Genomic DNA, 21,714 nt, shown 5'->3' on the forward strand with positions numbered 1-21,714 from the left:
TTGTATATTCTAGTTGTAGGTCCTTCTGGTTGTGCTATGTGGGACGCTGCCTCAGCATGGCTTGATGAGCGGTGCCATGTCTGTGCCGCGGATCCAAACTGGCAAAACCCTGGGCCACCGAAGCAGAGCTCACGAACTTAACCTCTTGGCCATGGGGCCGGTCCCTGATTCAATTTTCATAGGTTTTTAAAAGAGAACAGCAGTAATAAAGTATGCTTCCCTGTGTGATCACCAGAAAACAAAAAAAAATCTCTGTTCATTCTTCTCTACTCCTGCTTCCATCCCCAGGCTCCCCTCACCTCCTTTTGGAGCTGTGGGGTTTGTTATTCTCTGAAATATAGCTTGCTTATGAAATCACCTGAAGAAAAGCACTGGCATGGTAAGACAGATACTAGCTGTCAAAAATTAACAGTGCTTATTCTTTTGCAAGGAACATACAATCAGCATGCCTCCAAAACAAGCTAGTGCCAGAGCTGAAAACCTCTTTTTAAAAGATGACCTTTATTCTTAATCAAGTTCCCACGGACATTCTGAAGAGGAGACATTAACTCTTCCCTGCCCTTACATTACACAGGCCATAGGGCATCTTCAAATTTATCCATCTATTCCTATACCTCACCATAAATTTTTCAGCACTTCACTGCCCTACTGTCTCAAGGAGACACTCACAATATACATATTTTTAAAAGTCATTTCAAATATTTAAACATTCAAATGTTCATGCTCCTTACGTTTTTCAAAGTTCAAGTCAGAAGGTAAGAATAAAACTTCCAAGAATTTCATTATGTCACTCAAGCTCTTTAAGGCAAAATTCTATAGGGTGTGCTACAGGCTAAATAGTGACGCTCAGTCTGAGCACTAAAATCTTGATTCTTAACAGTCAAGAAGGCTCTACCGTGATGTAGTCCAATAAAATTAAAAATTCAATTCTTTAGTCCCATTAGCCACATTTCAAGTACTCGATAGCCACATGTGACTAAACTTGGGCTTTATAAAGACTCTGTAATACAAAAAGACAAAAAATGACATTGACTGAAAAAACTGCAATTCTGGATTAAGTGTATTCTCCTGATTTTTAAATGTTGGCAATGAATTAAAAATTTAAAGGATAATAATAAAAACACTGTGTGGAGACCAGAGGAAATTGGGGAGACGTGACAACTAAATGCATTGTGTATCTTGCGCTGGATCCTAGAACAGAAAGAAGTTACTGGAAGAAATGGTGAAATCTAAACAAAGTCTGGAGTTTAGTTTCTTAGTTCTGACAAATGTACCACAGAACTATAAGATGTTAATAATGGGGAAACTGGGCAAGGTGTATATGGGAAACTCTCTGTGCTATCTTTTCAACTTTTCTGTAAATCATAAGTTATTCCAAAATAAAAAGTTTAGTGAAAAACAACAACTGAGTAGGCCAAACCCACCCTACAACCTTCCAGTTTATAATCTCTAATCACTGTGAACCCAAAACCATAAACACCATAGATATTATAAACAGCATGAAAACAAACCATATATTTTCATGAATCAGAATAAGCATGACCAATTATGAAGGGAGCTACCATTACAAGAAAGATGAAGTGAGTAAAACAGATGGTAAAACAACATAACGCATTTTGAAGAGAGTTTCATATATTCAGCCTAACATTCTCAGAATTGTTGAGAATCTAAAAACAAGATTCAAATATGTTCATATCTTATATATGGATGTAAAGAATGATTTACATTTGGAAAGGACATAAACACTAGGTACTCAAAGACGGTACTGGAGAAACAAATATCCAAGAGCCAGTCAAAAATCTAAGATAGAATACAATCAAGTGCCCCAAATTTAAGATAAATCATGACATCCTAAGAAATTGAAAAGGGAGGGATCAATGGCAGTTGGAACAATCCATTAGAAGATGAGCTCTGAGAGGTTTAGAAATGCTGAAGGCGTTGGTTGCAGGAGAAATTGGATAAAAAAGAAACAGAAACAGGAATGAACATGAAAGAGATAATGATCTGAAAAGGAGTGATGGGAAACAGGTTGGTCAGATCATGGGAGGTCAGACTAAAGAGGGCCTTGGAAGCCAAGCAGAAGAGTTTGGTCTTGAAGCAGAGCAACAAAGGACAACTTAACATTCCTATATAGGCAAGTGGTATGACAAAAGCAGATGTTTAGGAAAGTTAATGTGGCAATGTTCCTCCCTACATCATTCCACATCCCCGTAACTTTCTTAGACCTCCAGGTTGAAAGCCACAATATCACCTTTAATTCCTCTTCTGATCTTATGGGTTGCCAAGCCTGTCAATTATACCTTACTCATGTATCATCCATCTCCGATCTCTACTGCCAAGACCTCAGTTCAAATCCTTACTACCCTCTCTTTTCTTTCTCTTCCCTCTCTGGTCCTGCTTCTATTGGTGCGACTAGACACTACTGACAAAGAAATGTTCCTAAAGCACAGCTTATGACCATGAACTCGAAATGCAAAAACCTTTGCTTGCTCTCCACTTTAACCAGCATGAAGCCCTCTGGTTCCCCCTACCTCCAGGCCTATATTCTGTCACTTCCCCCCAACACCCCTATGCTCATTCTCTGAATGGTCCCTCTTCTTGTCCACCCGCCTCCTCTGTCCAGAGTGCCTTTCTTCTCTTAGCTCCATCTTTCAGCCAACACTTTCCATGTACAGTGATTGACAGCTTTTAAAAAAGAACGAAAAAAAAACCAAACCATTCACTCCTCTGCTTAAACTCTTCAGTGGCTAACTGCCTCTAAAACAAAAGTCCAAGCTCCTTGGTACATATAGCATAGGTCCTCTTTGACCTGACCACTACCTGTTTCTTCAGAAAAACCCTTCAACTCTGCTGACCAATCACTGGGTATTCAGTGTTCTGGGAATACCACCACCGCATATAGCATCACATCATCTCTTGTCTCTGCGCTTTCAATCATGCTTATCCCTCTGCCATCCCATTCTTTCTTTGGCTGTTTCATCTTTTAAGATTCATAATCTCAAGGAGGTCTTCCTTAACCCCCTGGGTTAAGCTAATTATCGCTCCTCTGTGCTCCAAAGGAGCAATTTTCACTCTAACCAATCACATTATACTATACTGTGTTTGGGTGTGACCTTCTATTGCCACTCCTTCTCCAGTAAAGATAAGGTACAACTGTACTTATTCACTCTTACACCATTGCACCTAATAAACATTACCTTAACCAATGCTGACCTTAAATAAAAATAGGTAGTACTGACTGCATATATCAATCAAATGCAGGGACCATACTTTTGATATAGCTAAAAGTTAAAATTCAGAATCATTAGGCCTAACAAGTTCAGCCTCTGAGAGCCGTACACCTTCATTATCAGGTAGTCAACTCCTGGAAGGGTGAAGAATTCCTGAGTTGGAATCTGAGAGGGATTAGGTTCCTGTTTCCTTAACACCTTGAAATCTTTTGTTTGGTAAGTACTGGGAGCTGTTCAACCTGGCACAAGGACCATAAGGTCAGCAATCTACTATTTTCAGTGATAATATAGAGTGGAGTCACTGTCTGCTTCCAGGAAGGAGCAGGGGACAATAATATACAGAGAACAAGAAATAAAGCAAGGGATGGGGTAAAAGTCCTAGAGGGAGCCACAGACAAGAAGGCTTTTAGATGGAAGACTGAAGGAAAGGTGCATGTGCTCAAAGACTCAAATCAAGGGAGTATGTTAGGAGGTGTTGTTCATCCTAAGAGACAGTTCTAAGGTAGTTCTTGAGACAGTCTATTTTAAAAGTGGTAATATATGCCATGATAAACCATAAACCCCAAAGAATGACTCCAAGGTCATGTCACTGAAGAAGTCTGTCCCCATCCCTCTGTTCCTTTCATGCTCTTCTATTTCTCATCCTGGAGGCGAATAAAAATGCATTTCAACAACCTTGGTTTAATGAAAAAAAGAATAAAAAATAGCTTTAAACAACGTACCTTTGATTTTTTGTTCAGTGGCCTAAAATAAAAACAAACAAACAAAAAACAATGTAAATATGAAACTGAAAGAAATGGATTGTTATGATAAAATGCTCATATATTACTACTATATAAGATACATACACTTTTATTAAATAAGGAATTTGCCAATTAGATGAACCGGATAGGAAAAGATATGCAAAGAAAGCATGCTTTTCCCAGAGATGTGCCCCATTGTCCGTGATAAAAAATTTTTGAAATGTTTCTTTAGACACAAAGCAGAGAAGACATCATAGTATGACAGTATGCAATTTAAAAATGGAACTGCACTTTTCTCATCATTTAGTTTTAAAATGATTTTTATATAATTGTCACCTTTACATTTAATGGATCTAATGAGTTTTGCATGTGCTTAAATGTCTTCAAAAATTATTTCAAATGATAAAACATGAACTAAGTTTTCTAGAAGAAAAGCTGCATACAACCACTTTGGCCTAATTAGTAATAAATTTAACTCCTGGAGGTTAGGCTGTTATTACAGTTAAACATATTTAACTTTTAAGTATTTTTGAGTGGGAAAAATTTTCAAACATATTTGTTGCTTCTGACACATCTGACAGTTCATTAAAATTACTCTGTTCAGAAGCTAAACTGACATGAGCCCTGCTTTGGCATGCCTGCCTCTACTTCCACTGTCTCTGACACAACAGGGAAAGGGGCTTGAGGACAGTAGGGCTGCCACAAACTTCAAGGGCCTCAAAAAGAAAGAAGTGATTATAGACAGAGACCACAAGCAAAAATCAACTTTTTGATCAGGACCAATTGTATGGGAGTCCAAAAGATAAACGATACAAGGATAGGCAGGGAGGTAAGTAAAGACTGAATAATTAGTAACTGAGTAACCAGGACTTGTTTCTAAACGAAGATAAAGCTTTTCTTAACTGCTATGGGGCATGGTAATTCATTTTGCTTAGTAATATTAAATTATTGTTACCAAGAATACCATTTTTTGAATTATATCATTATAGAACGATATGGTAAAGAACTATACGGCAGTTACTCTAATATTGAAGCCACAGCAAACATTAATCTTTCCCCAGAGAGCCAGAAAGTCAGTCAAGGCAATGAAGTGCTTTGCCAAGTTTTAGAGCACTAGTGATATGTTAAGTAATGGAGGCCCATCTTCTACTTTATATGGATCAAAATTTTCAAAAAATTGATCTAAGGACAACAACAAAAGACCAGTCAACTAACTTGAACATTTAATTTATTTCTGGAGAAACTGTTTTTAAAATCTGATAGTAAAAAAAAACAGTCTTACTAGAAAGAACTTGGTATGTGAATACTTTGAAGTATTAGAAATATCATGTCAAATAATAAGATACATAATTTCCTGAAGTCAAAACATCAGCCAAAAAATCTGCATGCTGAAAATCTTTTTTTTTTTTTTTTAACTTTCCTGGTCTCTTCCGCAGTTTACTTCCAAAGGAAACTAAGTTCCTGTACACAGAAACCATGAACACATTACTGAACCCAAAGATACACAGTGTTGCTCTTTCAGGCCTCACAACATAAAGAAGTTACTCTGCAACTCCTTTGGAAAAACAACTCCATGCTGCTTCAGAATAACGGTCACCCTCATTTAGTATTGTGTCATCTACAGAGAATGGCACGAAGGAGACACCTGAAGGTGCCTGTCCATCAGAAGACTGACTAACAGAGTGGAGGAATGTAAGTAACAGAAGCCAAGAGCTCCTAACTGCTCCTCCTAGGAAATGAAACTGGTAAGAGTTCCATTTCATTAAAGCAGGTTTTTGTGGTTGGTCCAGGGACCCAGTATATTACTCAAACTATTAAAAAGAGAATTTTCCAAGTTGGGTCAGCGATTTTAAGAGTATTTGTCTGCACTGTTCAAAATGGTTGCCACCATCCACATGCGGCTACTGACAGCAGGAATAGTCAGAATTGCTATGTATAAAATACATACCAGATTTCTACTATTTAGTATTAAAAAAAGGGTAAAATATCTCATTAATAATATTTTATACTGATTACATGTTAAAATAGCAATATTTTGGATATATTGGGTTACATAAAATATATTAAAATTAACTTCAATTGTTTCTTTCTTTTTTACTCTTGAACGACCTTGTCATTTAAACCCTCTGGGTCTCAGTTTCCTAATTCCTCAAACAGAGAAAAAAAAAACTGTACTGCTTACCTTTCAGGGCTATTATGAGGCTCAAGTAAAGTATAAAAAGATCTTTTCTGGAAAAACTATACAAACTATTCAAATGTGAGGTATCATCGCAGATCATCTTGTACAACAGAATCAAAGGATTCTGGCAAATCTAGAAGCAAAATGATTGCCATTTTGAATATTTTTTTTCTTTAAAACAAACAAACTTGAGCCGTGATTCCATAAACAATTATCACAACTGCCTCAACTCGTTAATGAAGGCATCAGACAAGTGGCAGGCACATAGCATGCTGGGTCCTTTGCTTCTGTCAGGCTCTGCACCACTTCTCCCAACAACTCAATCCCCAAGCATACCTCAGTGGTTAAGAGCTCAGAGTCTGAAGCCAGATTGTCTGGCTTTGAATGCTGGCTCCACCACTTACACTGGGTGACCTTGGTCAAAATTAACTTCTCTAAAGCGTGGTTTCCTAATCTACAAGGCAGGAACAAAACCACCTAGCTCAGAGGTGCTGTGAGCTTAAAAAGATTTAACTCATATAAAGAACTTGGCTGGGGGTGGGGGGGGGATGGGTGGCGCGGGAAGCTTAGGACAGTGCCTAGCACACAGAACGCATTCAACAGATATTTGCTGCGGCTGCTATCATCAGCTCCACTTGCCCATGCTTTGGCTCAGTCCTTTCACACTTGGAGATGATCTGACTCAAACTCACTCCCAGTTCCCAAGTCTTGCTTTTTTCTTTTTTTCTAATCATCTACAACGTCTTGACAGTTCCAGGTATCAGAAACTAACATTAGGAATAAAGAATTAATAGTTCAATTCACCTATTTTAAATGAGCTAAGTTAGTTGTCAGAGAGCTTTTCTATGATTCCTTATCTTAGCAAGCAGCACCCAGTCTAGAACTTAGGTCTGCTTAATAAAACGAGTTAAAAAAAAAAAAAGAAAAGAAAAAAAAAAGGAGAAGAGAATAGTAAGCCGAAATTAGTGGCAGGACTGTAAGGGAGCACCTAAATGCCCTAGATGCCATGCAACATTCCAGGCCTGGTTACAATGCCACCTAGGTTACTGAGAAAATTTGCTACTCTGACTGCTAAATACAATCCCCAGTCTCAGAACAAAATGGTCTTTGCAGACATGATAAGTAAATACAAAAACTTCCAAAAAGGGGAATGAAGTTGGACGTTTTCTACAACCTAAGTGTCATTTAAACTCGAACTGAATACATTTAAATCCACAAAGCCTATAAAAATCCCTTCAGCTCTTAACACAGTAACAAAAATACCTAGGAACATTGACTTTAAAACATTCTCAGCACCGTAAGAGCCCAATTTGTATTGTTGCTTCCCTCCAGCCCTCAACCATTATATGCTTTCTAGGAACTACAATTACATGCTCAAAGTAAAGGTTATACTAAATTATACCTCTATAATTAACCTATTTCTCAACCTCCTTTTCCCTCCTCACTACGTTTCTCTCAAGATTCCTTCTAACAATTTCTTCTAAAAACAGAACCTGGAGCTAAAGCCATGGTAATGACTAACTGCTACAATTGCTGCCCTTTTTTAAGTACAGAAACGGCATTCCCGGGATACATCACATTATCTCCTAAGCCCTAGAATCGGAGGAGAAGTAAACAGCTATGATACTTAGATGTGAGATAGAAGGCTTTTCACACACAAAAAATTACAAACAAAGCCATCCAGTCATTGAGCTCTATTATTAATTAGAGATGTATTAAGGCTGAAATATAAGAAAAATCACATAATTTTTGCGTAAAATTTCTCTAAAGAGGAATTTAAATATATAAATTTATATTTAAATAACAAACTAAGGCAAACTATCATGGTAAAAATATTGTAGTGAGAGACTTGTTGGTGTCTAATTGTTTACATAAGGAGTTGTGTTCTCTAATTGTTTATTTAACATAGAAAATAGGGGCTGGCCCGGTGGTGCAGTGGTTAAGTTTGCACATTCCGCATCTCAGCTGCCTGGGGTTCGCCAGTTCGGATCCCAGGTGTGGACATGGCACTGCTTGGCACACCACGCTGTGGTAGGCGTCCCACATATAAAGTAGAGGATGGGCATGGATGTCAGGGCCAGGCTTCCTCAGCAAAAAGAGGAGGATTGGCAGTAGTTAGCTCAGGGCTAATCTTCCTCAAAAAAAAAAGAGAGGAAAAAAAATAAAATAGAACATAACCTGTGGTCTGAATTTAAATTTCTTTAAAGGACTACAGTGGCTATTAGGGACTGTTAAATATGTTTCTGTATTCATGCCATAAAGACCTATTAAATGCCTTATAAAAATTACCATAATATATTATTTTCAGCTTTAAAGTTCACCTTTAGATTGTGAAAAATAAAGCAAAAGTATAAGATAATGTTCTGCATCAAAAGGATAAAAGCCATGGCACCAAGTTTTGGAAAAGCACCAGCTGGGGGAATGAGAAGATTTCAATTCTATTCCTAGTTCTCTCACCCTGATATAACCATGGTTAGCCACGTAACTCATTTTAATGCTTGAGTTCCTTATACTGAAAATGAATGGATTAGAACAAACAGCATCTGAAGTCTTTTTCAGAAATACACATAGGTTTTTTAAGTGTACAGAGATTACATAAACAGGCAGGTTTTTTTACTGTAGTGAGTTTACGTTCCAATGTTTATATAAATAGGTCTGCCGCCCTGGCTCATGTAGATACCTGTCACCTACCTGGATACACCTGCTGGCTCCAACACAGACAGAAGACAAGCTTGAGGAAACTTGTCTTCAAACTCCTGTGACTCACAATCTTTCATACGGGATACAAGTGTGCCAACTCGGAGTTTTGTTTTGTTTTTTAATAGCTATTTGGTAACAGCCTATAGAAATACCAGCTGTCCTCATTTCACCAATAGCGTATTCAAATTCAGTTGTAAGCTAGTTATTTAGAATCTGAAGAACAGTCTTATTTACAGTGGCAGTCTAGCTCACTACACTTAAGGTTTATTAGCAGTATTACATTTTCCTTTATAGTGTTCAGTGGCTACTATGAGACAGACAGGAATACTCTATCAATGCTGAAGATCTAGCAGAAGGAGAAAAAACTCCCTGTATCTCTAAGCCTCTGATGACGGTTCTAGGACATGGTTAGGGTGAGAGATTGGAACAATGGGGTGAGACAGGGATAGAGAGGGAAAGAATATGAAAAGGTGTCACTTCAGATTTGGTGAGAAGCCAAATGGCACAAAAATCATCATTCGTGTATTAAAGACACTGACTTGGTGACTTGGAGATTTGGTTATGAAAAAATATAAAGATGAACTTTAACAATTAGAGCCATTATTTGTATATGTTACAATTTAAAAATTATACCCACACTACATATTTTAAAAACACAATATTTAAAGAAATCAGTCCAGTGAACCCCCTTTCTTAGAATTTCCTCAGTAAATAGGGTCAATTCCAAATAAACATGCTTTATTATTTAATTCCTTAGGCCTCTTCTCTAGCCATTTCACATACATCCTGACTTACCAGCTAAATCTTAAATTCCTTAGAAGTAGGGATCAGCAGGGCTTAATCCAACACTCAGATGCTAGCCAACTACCGATTCTATGTAAAGTACACTTTTACTTCTTCCTCCACAAATCTCTTAAGTTTCTTAGGAGCTCTTTTCATTAAGTAAATGGCCTTCACACCATAGAAGTCTGATAAGCCTTCCCTCAACCTTAGACTTACTGAGGACACAACTGTTTCCTAACAAATCCTGAGCAAAGACTGATTAGATGCAAAGACCGTCTTATACCAACAGGCCTCTGAAAGAGTCAATGCCAAAGCTAGAAACTTATTCCAAACCCTAACTATGACAATTACCAATGCATCTCTTCCGAGTCACTCCTGAGAGCAACCAAAGGCCTACGAGTAGGGTCACCCATTATCTCATCACTTAATCCTCCAGCGCGCCTAACTCTACACCTCCACAGTTCATGCTGATGATACCCTAAGCTCAGCATATCCAGAACTGAACTATATCTCTTTTCCCCTTTCTGTGTATTCTCTAACTTGGTTTGCTCCCAAGACATAGTCAGTCACTCAATCTGGAACCTAAGAGTCAATCTAGGTTATTCTTCCTTCATATCCTTTCAAATTGTGTGGATTCTTTTAATAGGCCCACGACTAGTATTTCAGTCTCTAGTTTCTATCCCTTCTGACCCAATTCCACAATTTGCCGAGGTAAACATTCTACAATACAACCTTTTGTGTCACTCTACTAAAGTCTTCAGTGTTTTCCCCAACATCCAATGACCAAAACCCCAAGAAGAGCTAACAGCTACCATCAACCTCTCCAATCTCATCCCCTGACATTTCTACCCTTGGCTTTCCCCCTGCCCCATCAAAACCCACATTTGAACACAAACAGGCTATGGACACTTCTGAGTTTACTCTGCTTGGAATCCTTTTCTCTGTTTCTTATTCACTTGGCAAATTTCTATTCTAAGAAAAGTTCCCTGTACCTCTGCCCCATTTTAGGCTGAGTTAAGCACTTCTCTTTGTGCTTCAACAGTTCCCTACCTACCACAGTTTTGTCTCCTGCGTTTTTCTCTATTAAATAACGTATTTCTCTATTAAATAATGTAAAGAGAAGTATGTTGCTGTAGTCTATATCCAGTTCCTAGCACAGTGTCTGGCACAAAAGAGGTATATATTAAAAATTAATCATAATTTTTCACTAGAATACAGAAATGAGAAATGGAACAGTAATTTCACTGGGTCTTTTAGAACATTTTTAAAGTTCTGGAAACCTTGATACAGTAGGAGATGAGTGCCAGGTTAGTTATCTGTCACCAATCTTTCTAATTTGTAAAAATCTTTACATAATATTTTATTTTTCCACAATTAGTATTGCTTTGGTTACAGTTTCTGACAACGTACTGACTAGAGGTATTTTGCAGCAAATAGTGTCTTCGGGTTATTTTAAAACACCCTAACATAAACTGCAAATTTTGAAAATCAGCCCAGGTACCGAATGAAAAGTGAAAAGAAAACTGACACTTTATTTCCTATTATGTGTATTATTGTGTTATGTATTACATTATCTCATTTAATTCAATTCTCACTTTACAAACATAAGGAAACTAAGGCCCAGAGAGGCTAAATAAAGTTTAAGGCCACATTGTTCTGTACGCTATGTGGGAGACCCAGATTTTAAATCCTGTCTATGCAGCTACAAATTCCATGCTCTTCTCACTTATAAAACAATGCATCATGAAAACCTAGCAACAGCTAATTGAAAGATAAAGCCTATATAAAGCACTTACCTTTGAAAAAACTAGTGGCAAGATTAAATAACTATGCAATAAATCGTACACACTTGGCAAGTTACTATATATGCATATTCAAAGACATTAGATATTAAAATGAATCTCCACTGAAGTTAAAACATTAAATCAAATGCTTTAAAAAATCCAATAAGAGTAATTTTGTTTTTAAATCTGTTTAAATTGCTTAATATAAATAGTTTATACATATACTACCTTCTTTTGAGCAGCTTCCTTCTTTTTCTTGTCGTCTTTTTTCTTTTTCTTTTCTTCCATCAACTGTTCTTCTTCTTGCACTAAATCCCTGAACCACACAGTTGCAATTAACTTTCCCAAAATGTATTAAGAAATAAAAATAATGTTGCATACAGATTCATTTTCACTCTTATTAGAAGACATGATAAATTATTCTTTTATTATTTATTGAAATAAAACACAACTTGCAAACTAAATCTAACTATAGAGCCACTATACAGTACTTTTCTTTAGTAACACACAAGTGGTAGAGCTTTTATCTCAATGTCATATCAAAGAAAGCAACCTAAAATTAGCAAATTTTACATTGGGAAACAAGTTACTCCTTCCAATTCTAGAATGTAAACAATATCATGTAAGCCAGAGTTACCTTGATTCTGGCCCCAATTATCAATTAGCAGCGAATGGCAACGCCTGGAACCACCCCACAGTCCTCTCCTACCCAGGCATCTATGGGACCTTTGGGCTTTCTTGCTCTAAAAAGCTTTATAACTAATTTTAGAACACAAGTTATTCATAAATACATGATGTATTTCAGCATTACAATAACTTCATATCCTATAAACATTCCAAACTATTCTATCAAGACTTGGGAATCAATAAAACTCATTATATAAGCATGTTTCAATTCTTAAAATCACAAATGCTCAAAGTTGTCTACAGAACCTCTGGCTCAGGATTTCAAAATGATAAACCAGACAAATGTGTTTGCCTCTTCCTTTCCACTCTACCTTACTGAAATGATAGGAAAAAGGGTAACAAATCTATTCAGAGCTGCTGAATAAACAAGAGCAAAAAAAAAAGCTACAATGCAAGAATAAACACAAGAGAAGCCCTGAATGGATGGATGTGCCATCCTCTGGTGGAGGTCTAGAGAGGCACCAAGTTCAGAGCTGGGAAAGCAGAAACAGGCATAGAGCAAAGGAATGCCTAAGGAATAGAAAGACCACAACTACTCAGTTCCTCCCACTCACTTTCCATCCCCATGCCTACATGGCCACAGGTAGCAGCTGCATTTGAATCCAGCCTAAAACCGAAGAAACACTCTCTAAAGAAACTAAACCATTGGCAGGAGTGCGGTAGAGCTTCCACAATGGGTTTGGTGCCCAGGTCAAAAAGCCTTTCTTATTGGAAACTACTGCCAGTCCCATCCAACACACCCTAAAGTAAAGCCTGCCAATCAACACCCTTCATACATACAGAACTCAGCCTCAGCTCTCCTGTTCTCGTTAGGAGCCTAGTGGGTAATGAAATCTATACAAAATTAGAGGAAACTCACTCCAGTTACTATGTTAATCTCCTTAGAGTCTAGAAGCTAAACCTTCATTCATAGTATCAACAACCAAACAAAAATCATCACATACTTGAAGAAAATCAACACACAAGGTACCTAACTCTGCCCTGAGGAAGCTTTCCAGAGGGGATATCAGACAGACAAGAGGAGATTCAAGGGACATGAACTAGACATCAGGAGAACTGCAAATAATTTATCAAGGCTGGAAGGCATATGCTAGTGGCGATGCAGTGGAAGATAAAATGAGAAAGATAGGAAAATACACAAGAAATTGAAAGGTGTGTTGTAAGTGTACTACAATGAGATTATACAAAATTTTCGGCTTTACAGATGGAAGATAGTGGAGATGCAGAGAGACAGTGAAAACATGAGTGACATTATGTATGATAGATGACAGTTTAGTAAGGTTAAGTATATGGCTGATAAAATCAGTTAGAAGTTGGAAGAAGAGTATGATAACTGTTGTTATATTTTGTCATTTTGTTGCAAGTAGAACTGTCACGTGGCTAACAGAGTAGCAAAACAGATTCGCGCCAACTGTAACCATGACTCATTCTCTTTCCCATTCTGTGTGAGGGAGGTGATGAGAGTGGGCAAGCTCACTCACACAATAATCCTGAAAAAGTGAACAATCAAGAAAGCTACAGCATATGCGAGGAAGAGAACAATTAGTAAACAAAGGCAATTAAGTTATATCATTGCCATGTTACCTATCAAAAGTTGATTACTAGATCTAAATGCTTAACCTTCTTTGGCCTCAGTTTCTTCATTAAAGCTGGGGATAAATTACCGTATACATCTACTTCATAACACTTTTATAATGACTAAATGAGGAGTGCCTAACAGTGCCTCTAGGAAGCGCTCAAATGCCTAGTCACGAACCCCTCTCCCCAGTTCTCAGTGGCACCCAGAAGACTGCATTTACTTTTGTCAAGATATTATTGGCACTTTTTATGCAGAAACATTAGGAATCTTCAACATTTGTTCTTCATGTTCCCTTGTGAATTACATATGTGGCCTTTTCTAATCTTGTTCTATGTCACTATAATTTTACTCTACGGGATGTTCCCTTACCATTTACCTGGAATTTTTCCCCCTTCTCAAATTTCGTTTTGGAGGCTTTTTGATGAGATTAGCAACTGTTTTCCTGGACAAAAATGGTCTCTTCAGTACTTAAAAGATGTACCACATTTCCTCTCAAGGAAATATTTGCTACAATATCAGCCGATACTGAAAGCTTAGAGAAAAAAAGTTCTATTCTTCAACACTGTCATCACAGCCAACTAATCAAACTTTTACCACATCTCTTCCTTCAGAAAGCCAACTGGAAAAAAAATATATAAATAAACCACCTGTGCCAAAGACTTTGGCTTTCAGGATTTAAATGCTAATAGAAATTTATTTAAGACATCTGACTCTATCATTTACCACATCTATCAAAAGGACTAAGGACTGATGGACCTGATAGGTCTAAGAGGGCCATCATATTTGATACATACTCCACAAACACAACATTCATCCCTTGAAGGTGAGTAGTAAGGTACCTCAAATCTGCAAGTTCTGGACCTAGGAATGAGAACAACCTCCAAGTGATTAAAATGTTAATGACTATGCTGGGCACTTTTACGTATATTCCCATTTAATTATCACTTTTAAAAAAACAATAGGTAAAGTGTCCCTTTTATAGACAAAAAAATTGAAGTTCAGAAAGGTTAAGTGACTTGTCCAAGGTCATATAGCTTAACCCAGGGTGGAGTTAAGATTCAAATCCAGGTTCTCCAAGTCATGGCCTTTCCTTTCCCCAGACCAGGATACTTCCCAAAATAAAGTACTAGCTCTTTTCAGGAGCCACAGAGAATCCTTCTCCTTTAGATAGTTTAAGTAATAGATCTTCTTACTTAAAGCATATCTTTTCCCCAGACTGTGTGTCTCCACAATCCTTTTCTTACTTCCTTCTACCTTCCACCAGAACACTTATAACAGAATGTACTTCAGAAAACACCAAGTATTAGAGTTCCAAGAAAGTATGTAACGAGGAGGAAGAACAGCAAGAGAATCAAAAACAAAGAGAGAACAGCCAGTGGTTTTAACAAGAGGGGACTAGGCAGTGGTAATCTTTAAGAGAGTAACTTCACTATTTTTTATTTTGTGAACATTTGTGGGAAGGTGATGTAGGAGAAACAACTAGACCACAACTAGTGAACAGCTGTAAGGTCCCACATTTGAGGAGTTCAATAGTTTAAAAGAGAGAGAGAGAGAGAAATAGGAAGACAGCTAGAAAGTTATCAGAAATGAGCAAAATGTCCTTTAAAAAAAACCCATCATGAAAAATGCAAGGGGCATGACAGAGTACATAGTATGCTATCATTTGCATAAAAAGCATGAGATAGGATATGCATCATACTTGCCTGTACGTGTATAAAATGACTCTGAAAGAATACCTAACAAACTAATAGTGATTGTGGGGGAGGGGGCAGGAGGAACTAGGTAGATGGGGGATGAGAGGAAGAGAGATCTCTCTCTACAAACCTTTTTATATATTTTAATTTCTGAACCACATGAAAGATAAGTATTCAAAAAATTAAATATTAAAAAATTTCAAGTATTAATATTAAATGAGTAAATTTTAATATTTAAAAAGTAAACGGCTGTTCTCTGTTGCTAGTTTGCTAGGAGATTCAGTCATGAGTGTGTACTAGATGTTAGATTTCTTTTCTGTATTGTTGAAATGGTTATAAGATTTTTGTCTTTTGATTAGATATGATTAATTGTATCAATAGATTTTCTAGTATTAAACCACACTTGCATTTGCTAGTATAAACCCCACTCAATATATTATTTTTTTAATAAATTGCTTTTTTTCCTAATAAAGCCAACTTAAAACTATAATGCATACCATTTCTTTTTTACTAATTTTATTGGCAAAAATTTTGAAGAGTAATAATATCCAGTGCTGGAGGGAGTGAAAGTTAAGAGGTTTTGTCTTATATTGCTGGTGGAAAACCACTATAACCTTTTGGAAAGTACTGTGGTAACAGTTTTAACAATTCAAGTTTATACATATCCTAACCAGTCACCCCAATTCTTCAGAATCTATCTTACAGTAATAAAGCATTAGTACACAAGGTCATATGCACATGAAAGCTCACTGCAAGGTTCACAGGGCTGAAAAGCAAAAAAACTGAATGTCCATCAATAAAGAAGTGGCTATATATTCATAACATAGCATATTATATTAAAAAGGAGTTGATCTGTTTATTGATTTCAAGGAATGTCCCTAAGATATTGTTAAATGAAAAAAGCAAGTTGCAGAAATGTGAACGTTATCCCGTATGTTTTTTTTTTTAAGATTGGCACCTGAGCTAACAACTGGTGCCAGTCTTTTCTTTTTTCCCTGCTTTTTCTCCCCAAATCCCCCCAGTACATAGTTGTATATTTTAGTTGTGGGTCCTTCTAGTTGTGGCATGTGGGACGCCACCTCAGCATGGCCTAATGAGCAGTACCATGTCGGTACCCAGGATCCGAACCAGTGAAAGCATGCAAACTTAACCACTCAGCCACAGGGCCGGCCCCACATATTTTTTCTTAAGTTGTCTATTTGTCTAACTTTATACAAATTTAGAGAAAGACATGAAGAAATACCTTCCTGAACTAGGAACATCAGAATAACATCACAACTGAACCAAGTATTTAGGGAAATTAAGTTTTTTAAAAAGTACAACTCTATTTAAAATGTTATGGTTTATCATGCGTTATTTCTGTAAATTAGCACAGTCATGTACCGCATAATGACGTTACAGTCAACGAGGGATGGCATATATGACAATAGTCCCATAAGATTAGTACCATCCAGAGCCTAGGTGTGCAGGAGGCCACACAATCTAGGTTCGTGTAAGTGCACTCTATGGTGTTTGCACAATGACAAAATCGCCTAACAACACACTTCTCAGGACATCATTAAGCAACATGTGACCGTACAAAAAAACGTTTTTTAAAACACCACAATGTCTAAAATGTGCTCTCACTACTCCAGGCCCCATCCCATCCCCCAAAAAAAGGTAAAGAGAAAAATGAAACAAGATTGACAAAATGTTGTCAATTGCTGTAACTGAGTAATGGGTGCGCGCAGGTTTCTTATTCTATTTTTGTGTATGTTTGAAGTTTTCTATAATGAAAGACAAAAAAAATCACAAGCCTTCACACCAATAATTAAAGGCAACAAGGAGAAAGATTAGAGACAGAGGAAGAAGTAGATGTGTGTGAGAAACAAGAGTCTTGGGAGCAGGAAGAGAATGGGTAAGGCAAACGTCCATAATGGCAGCAGGATACACCTGGGATCTAGAATGTCCTTCCTGGTCCTGCTCTTCCTGATGCTTAACGGTCAGTTTTTCTACATTTCCAACATGAGTATCATTAAAAGTAATCATTTCCAAAGGGTACTCCTGTAAACTGCTGTTGGAAGTATGGAAAGCCCTCTGGTGAACAATCTAGTAGTATTTATTAATACTAAAATTTTAAATGTCACTATGTTATGACCCATCACTTCCAATCTAACCCTCTAGAAAAGGAATTGTACAAAAACAGACACTGCAAAATAACAGCCTAAAAACCAATCAATAGGGAAAAGTTAAACCAGAATGTATCCCTACCATGGAAGACCACACAGTAGTTTTAAAAAAGGAGGGAGGTTGCAGATTTCCATGGTGTGCAGAAAACAGTTAACCCAGCAGGTCTGAGACTGTGATCATCAAAGCACAATAAGTTTGGTCCTTGGCTGATGTCAAGGAATTTGGATTTCAGGAAGGTTCCCACCATTCCCTAACTGATAAGGATAAACTGCACAAACAACACAGTTTATGCTGAAAACCTGCTTTCCTTCTGGGAGTGTGGAATTTTGGTATATGTTAGGCAGAGGGTATCTACATAACCAGCCCCTAAGAGAAACCTTGGGCACTGAATTTCTAATGAACTATCCTGGTAGACATTTTACACAGTGTCATAATTTGATGCTAGAGAAATTAAGCATGTCCTGTGTGACATCACAGGGAGAGAACTCCTGGAAGCTTGCACCTAGTTTCCTCCAAATTTTGTCCCACGTGCCTTTTCACTTTGCCAAGTTTGCTTTGTATACTTTCACTGCAATAAAGCACAGCCGTTAGTACGACTATAAGCCATGAGTGAGTCTTCCTGGTGAATCATCAAGCCTGAGACTTCTCTTGGGGATCCCAGACAAGCATGACTTTGCATAGAAAGATTTCTAGAACACACTGCTGAGTCAAAAAAAAAAAAAAAGGTCAGGATCCAGAACAGTATGTCATTTGCCAGAAAAACCAAAAGAAAATCCCATTAAAGAGTACACATTTTCCACAGTACAGAAGGGAAGCAGAGGAGAGCAGACCCTCAAGGTACCTGGAAGAGCTGACTTTGCATCAAAATAATTTAATAATAACCTACACAATGTCTAATCAATAAATCAGTAAGAATTACTTAGGGATTCCGATAAGCCAGGAAGCCTGCTGTGCACTGGGAGAACCCAAGTAGAAAACATGATTTTAAACCACAATTTTGTAGGAACAACCACCAAATACACCTGAAAGAAAGAAAAAAGCAATCATTTGGTAGAGGCTGTAAACAAGTTTAGGAAAATAAGCTGTGCATGAGAGCTGTTATGGCTATGGAAGGCTTAGGGTTGGTGGAGCGGTAAAGACTGACTTGGGTCTTGAAGAAGACGGAGGGTTTCTACACACAGAGAGGCGGCCCTTTTCAGGTAAGGGAGCACAGAAGGGCAAGGACACCAGCAAAGCACGGAGAGTTGTTGGCACAGCAATTTCAGTGAGTTGTATTGATGGGGATAGTGAGGATAGAAAAGCGGGGATAAGTGTTGGGGAAAAGTAAGAAATATACTGGCTGAATAGGGTGAGAACACTGTTGCAGCCATCCAAGTAAATGTGTACTGTCCAGAACCATGATATTGGCAGTGAAAATGAAAAGCAAAAAATAAATCCAGGATAATCATTAGAAATTGGAATAGCTGACAACATTAATAAAAATGACAAAACAGAGAGATGTTAATGACAACTCCAGATTTTAGAAGGCAAAAATTTTAAAATGGAGGCTCTGCTGTCAGAAATGATCATAATAGGACAAGGGGTTAGATGTTCCTATCACGCTTTAGGAAAGAAAATAGGGGGCAACTTTGCAGAGGGCCCACTAGCCCATCAGTCACCAACTTACCATAAGCCAGCTCATCTTCAACAGAAGTCAGTTGTATGTTACAAGCTAGTTATGAAAATACATTTCACACCTTCTGCCAAAAAATGTTTTTCCACCTACTTTTTCCCTTACACTTTATTCTATTTTCTCCCAGCCTTCTGCTTCCTCTTTTTCTATCTGTTTGCCGACTCCTCTTTTTTTCCTCCTCCCTGTCCTCCTACACCTAGATTAATCACCAAAGCCAGTCTAGCACTACATAATAGAAAGTCACTGGTAACCCTCAAAATTGTAATTTCAGCAAATAGTAGAGATGAAAACCTAATTACAGCAAAAATAGGTAAGAGCGGAGTCGGGGGTTTGGATCAGTTTTTCAAAAACTTTGGCAATGATATGAAGAGGAAAAAAATGAAGTTTTTTGGATTATTTTAAAATAAGAAAGACTAGTACATATTTGCAGCTAGAAAGGGGGATAAAGAACAAACATATCAGAGAAGATAATAATAGATGGTGTAACAGACAGAGGCTAGCTCACACTTAAAGGCAGTCTATATCTGCAAATAGTGTTGTAGTTAAATAAAACTGACACATCCATAACATGGAATCCTCTCCAGCTGTAAAACAGATAAAGAAGGTCTCCATGTTCTGGTATCAAAGGATCTCGAAGGTGTATAGTTAATCGGGAAAGAAACTAAGGTTCAGTATACTATCTTTTGTGTTAAAAGCGGGGAGGGGCCGGCCCCATGGCCTAGTGGTTGGGTTCGCGCACTCTGCTTCAGCGGCCCAGGGTTTTGCCAGTTTGGATCCTGGATGCGGACCTAGCACCACTCATCAAACCATGCTGAGGCGGTGTCCCACACAGCACAAGCAGAGGCACTTACAACTAGAATATACAACTATGTACGGGGGGCTTCGGGGAAGAGAAGAATAAGAAAAAAACCCCACAAAGATTGGCAACAGATGTTAGCTCAAGTGGCAATCTCTTAAAAAAAGGGGGAGAGATAAGACTATATATCCCCACGTGCTTGTATTTGCATAAATAAATTCTGGAAGTACACACCCACAAATAAAAGCACCTATTTGTGACAAGACTATGAGGAGAAAAGAAGAGTCAGGGTGGCAGCAACAGTGTGTATTTCTAGACAGTATTTCATTTTGAATCATAAAGCATAGGCAAAAAGCTTAACTTTAGAGACACAGACGGTAGTGAAGAGTCAGCATCTTCCTCTTAAGAATGGGAAATAGGAAAATAGGATATAAAGAGGTAGCAGTGAAGATCCAGATACACAGTGTGGATCTCTTCAAAAAGTAGGAGGTTGAGCTTGAAGGGGGCTTCCAGTGGCCCTATAATCTGAGCAATACAATAATGCTAGTAAAGGATTATAACTCACTGAAAAAAGTAAGAATCCGTGAGTCTCTACTGATATTAATAAATGAATGGATGAATGCATAGGGTAAAGGGACAGATCTTACAGGAGAATGTCAACTAATGTAGAAAGAATGACAAACTTAGAAAATCACTATTTGGCAATTCATTGATTCAGGCAAGAATCTTGATGAGAAACAAGTTACTTACATAGTCTCAAAGTTCTCCCAACAATATAATTATCAATCATGAAGGGAAAAATACTAACTGTACAGTGACAAACTCTGACATAGACCACCTTAACCCAGTAGTTGAAGTTACTGCCACCAGGAATGGGGTAGACGGGCATCATGCACCTCTGCTGTGACACACTAATCACATGCAACATCGGTCTACCAACAATCCATACCCGAATCTAATCAAGAGGAAACATCAAATACAGACTGAGGGACATTCTACCAAGTAACTGGCCTGTACTCTTTAAAAAATATCAAGGTCTTCAAACACTAAGGCTGAGAAACTGTCCCAGAATGCAGGTGACCAAACAAACATGAAAACTAAATGCAACCTGTGTTCCTGGATTGAATCTCTGACCAGAAAATTTTTTTTATTTGCTTTAAAAGACATTATTGAGACAATTGGCAAAATGTGACTAAGGTCTACAGACTCACTATTAGGATGGCACCAATACTACTTTCCCAATTTTGATAATGGTACTGTAGTTACTAAGAAAATGTCTTTGATTTTAGGTAATAAATATTTCTTTTTAAGGGTTAAAGGGACATATATCTCCAAGTTAATCTCAAATGGTTCAGAAAAAAACAGTATGTTTATAAAAAGAGAGAAGAATAAAGCAAATGTCGTGAAATGTTAACATTTGAAGAATATTCAAGAATTCTTTGTTCTATTCTTGCAAAATTTCTCTAAGTCTGAAATTATCTTAAAATAAAAAGCTCCTATTGAGGACAGTTGGTGAGATTAGAAATTTGAGAGAACACACACCCCACTAGAATGAAAGAAGCACTCTATAATTTACAAAGTACTCTGAGATAGCATCCATTTTGAAGCCACAACCTCGAAACAGAGAACTGACGTTATTCCCATTTGACATTTAAAGAAACCAAGGATCAGAAAGTCTAAGTGACTTGTATGGTCTGA

At 37.6% G+C, this 21,714-nt stretch overlaps 1 protein-coding gene across 16 annotated transcripts in view; it reads right to left on the minus strand.

The window, feature by feature from the left end:
• The window catches only part of TNRC6A (trinucleotide repeat containing adaptor 6A), a 101,350-nt gene that overhangs the window by 68,163 nt on the left and 11,473 nt on the right, over positions 1-21,714 (minus strand). For 8 of the 16 annotated variants that reach the window (XR_011524804.1, XR_011524803.1, XM_070568282.1 and 5 more), the window contains exons 3-4: positions 11,648-11,735; positions 3,953-3,974 (exon numbers count right to left, since the gene is read on the minus strand). The exons of 4 other annotated variants lie outside the window; for them this stretch is intronic. Coding sequence is in view for 6 of the 12 variants with exons in the window: in XM_070568282.1 (XP_070424383.1) it covers positions 3,953-3,974; positions 11,648-11,735 (110 nt within the window). In the remaining 6 variants the exon portion in view is untranslated. The remainder of the gene's footprint in view (positions 1-3,952; positions 3,975-11,647; positions 11,736-21,714) is intronic. 4 more of the 16 variants (XM_070568286.1, XM_070568287.1, XM_070568283.1 and 1 more) reach the window with 1 other exon arrangement.

The sequence above is a fragment of the Equus przewalskii genome, chromosome 12, assembly GCF_037783145.1.
Source record: "Equus przewalskii isolate Varuska chromosome 12, EquPr2, whole genome shotgun sequence".
Classification (NCBI taxonomy): domain Eukaryota; kingdom Metazoa; phylum Chordata; class Mammalia; order Perissodactyla; family Equidae; genus Equus; species Equus przewalskii.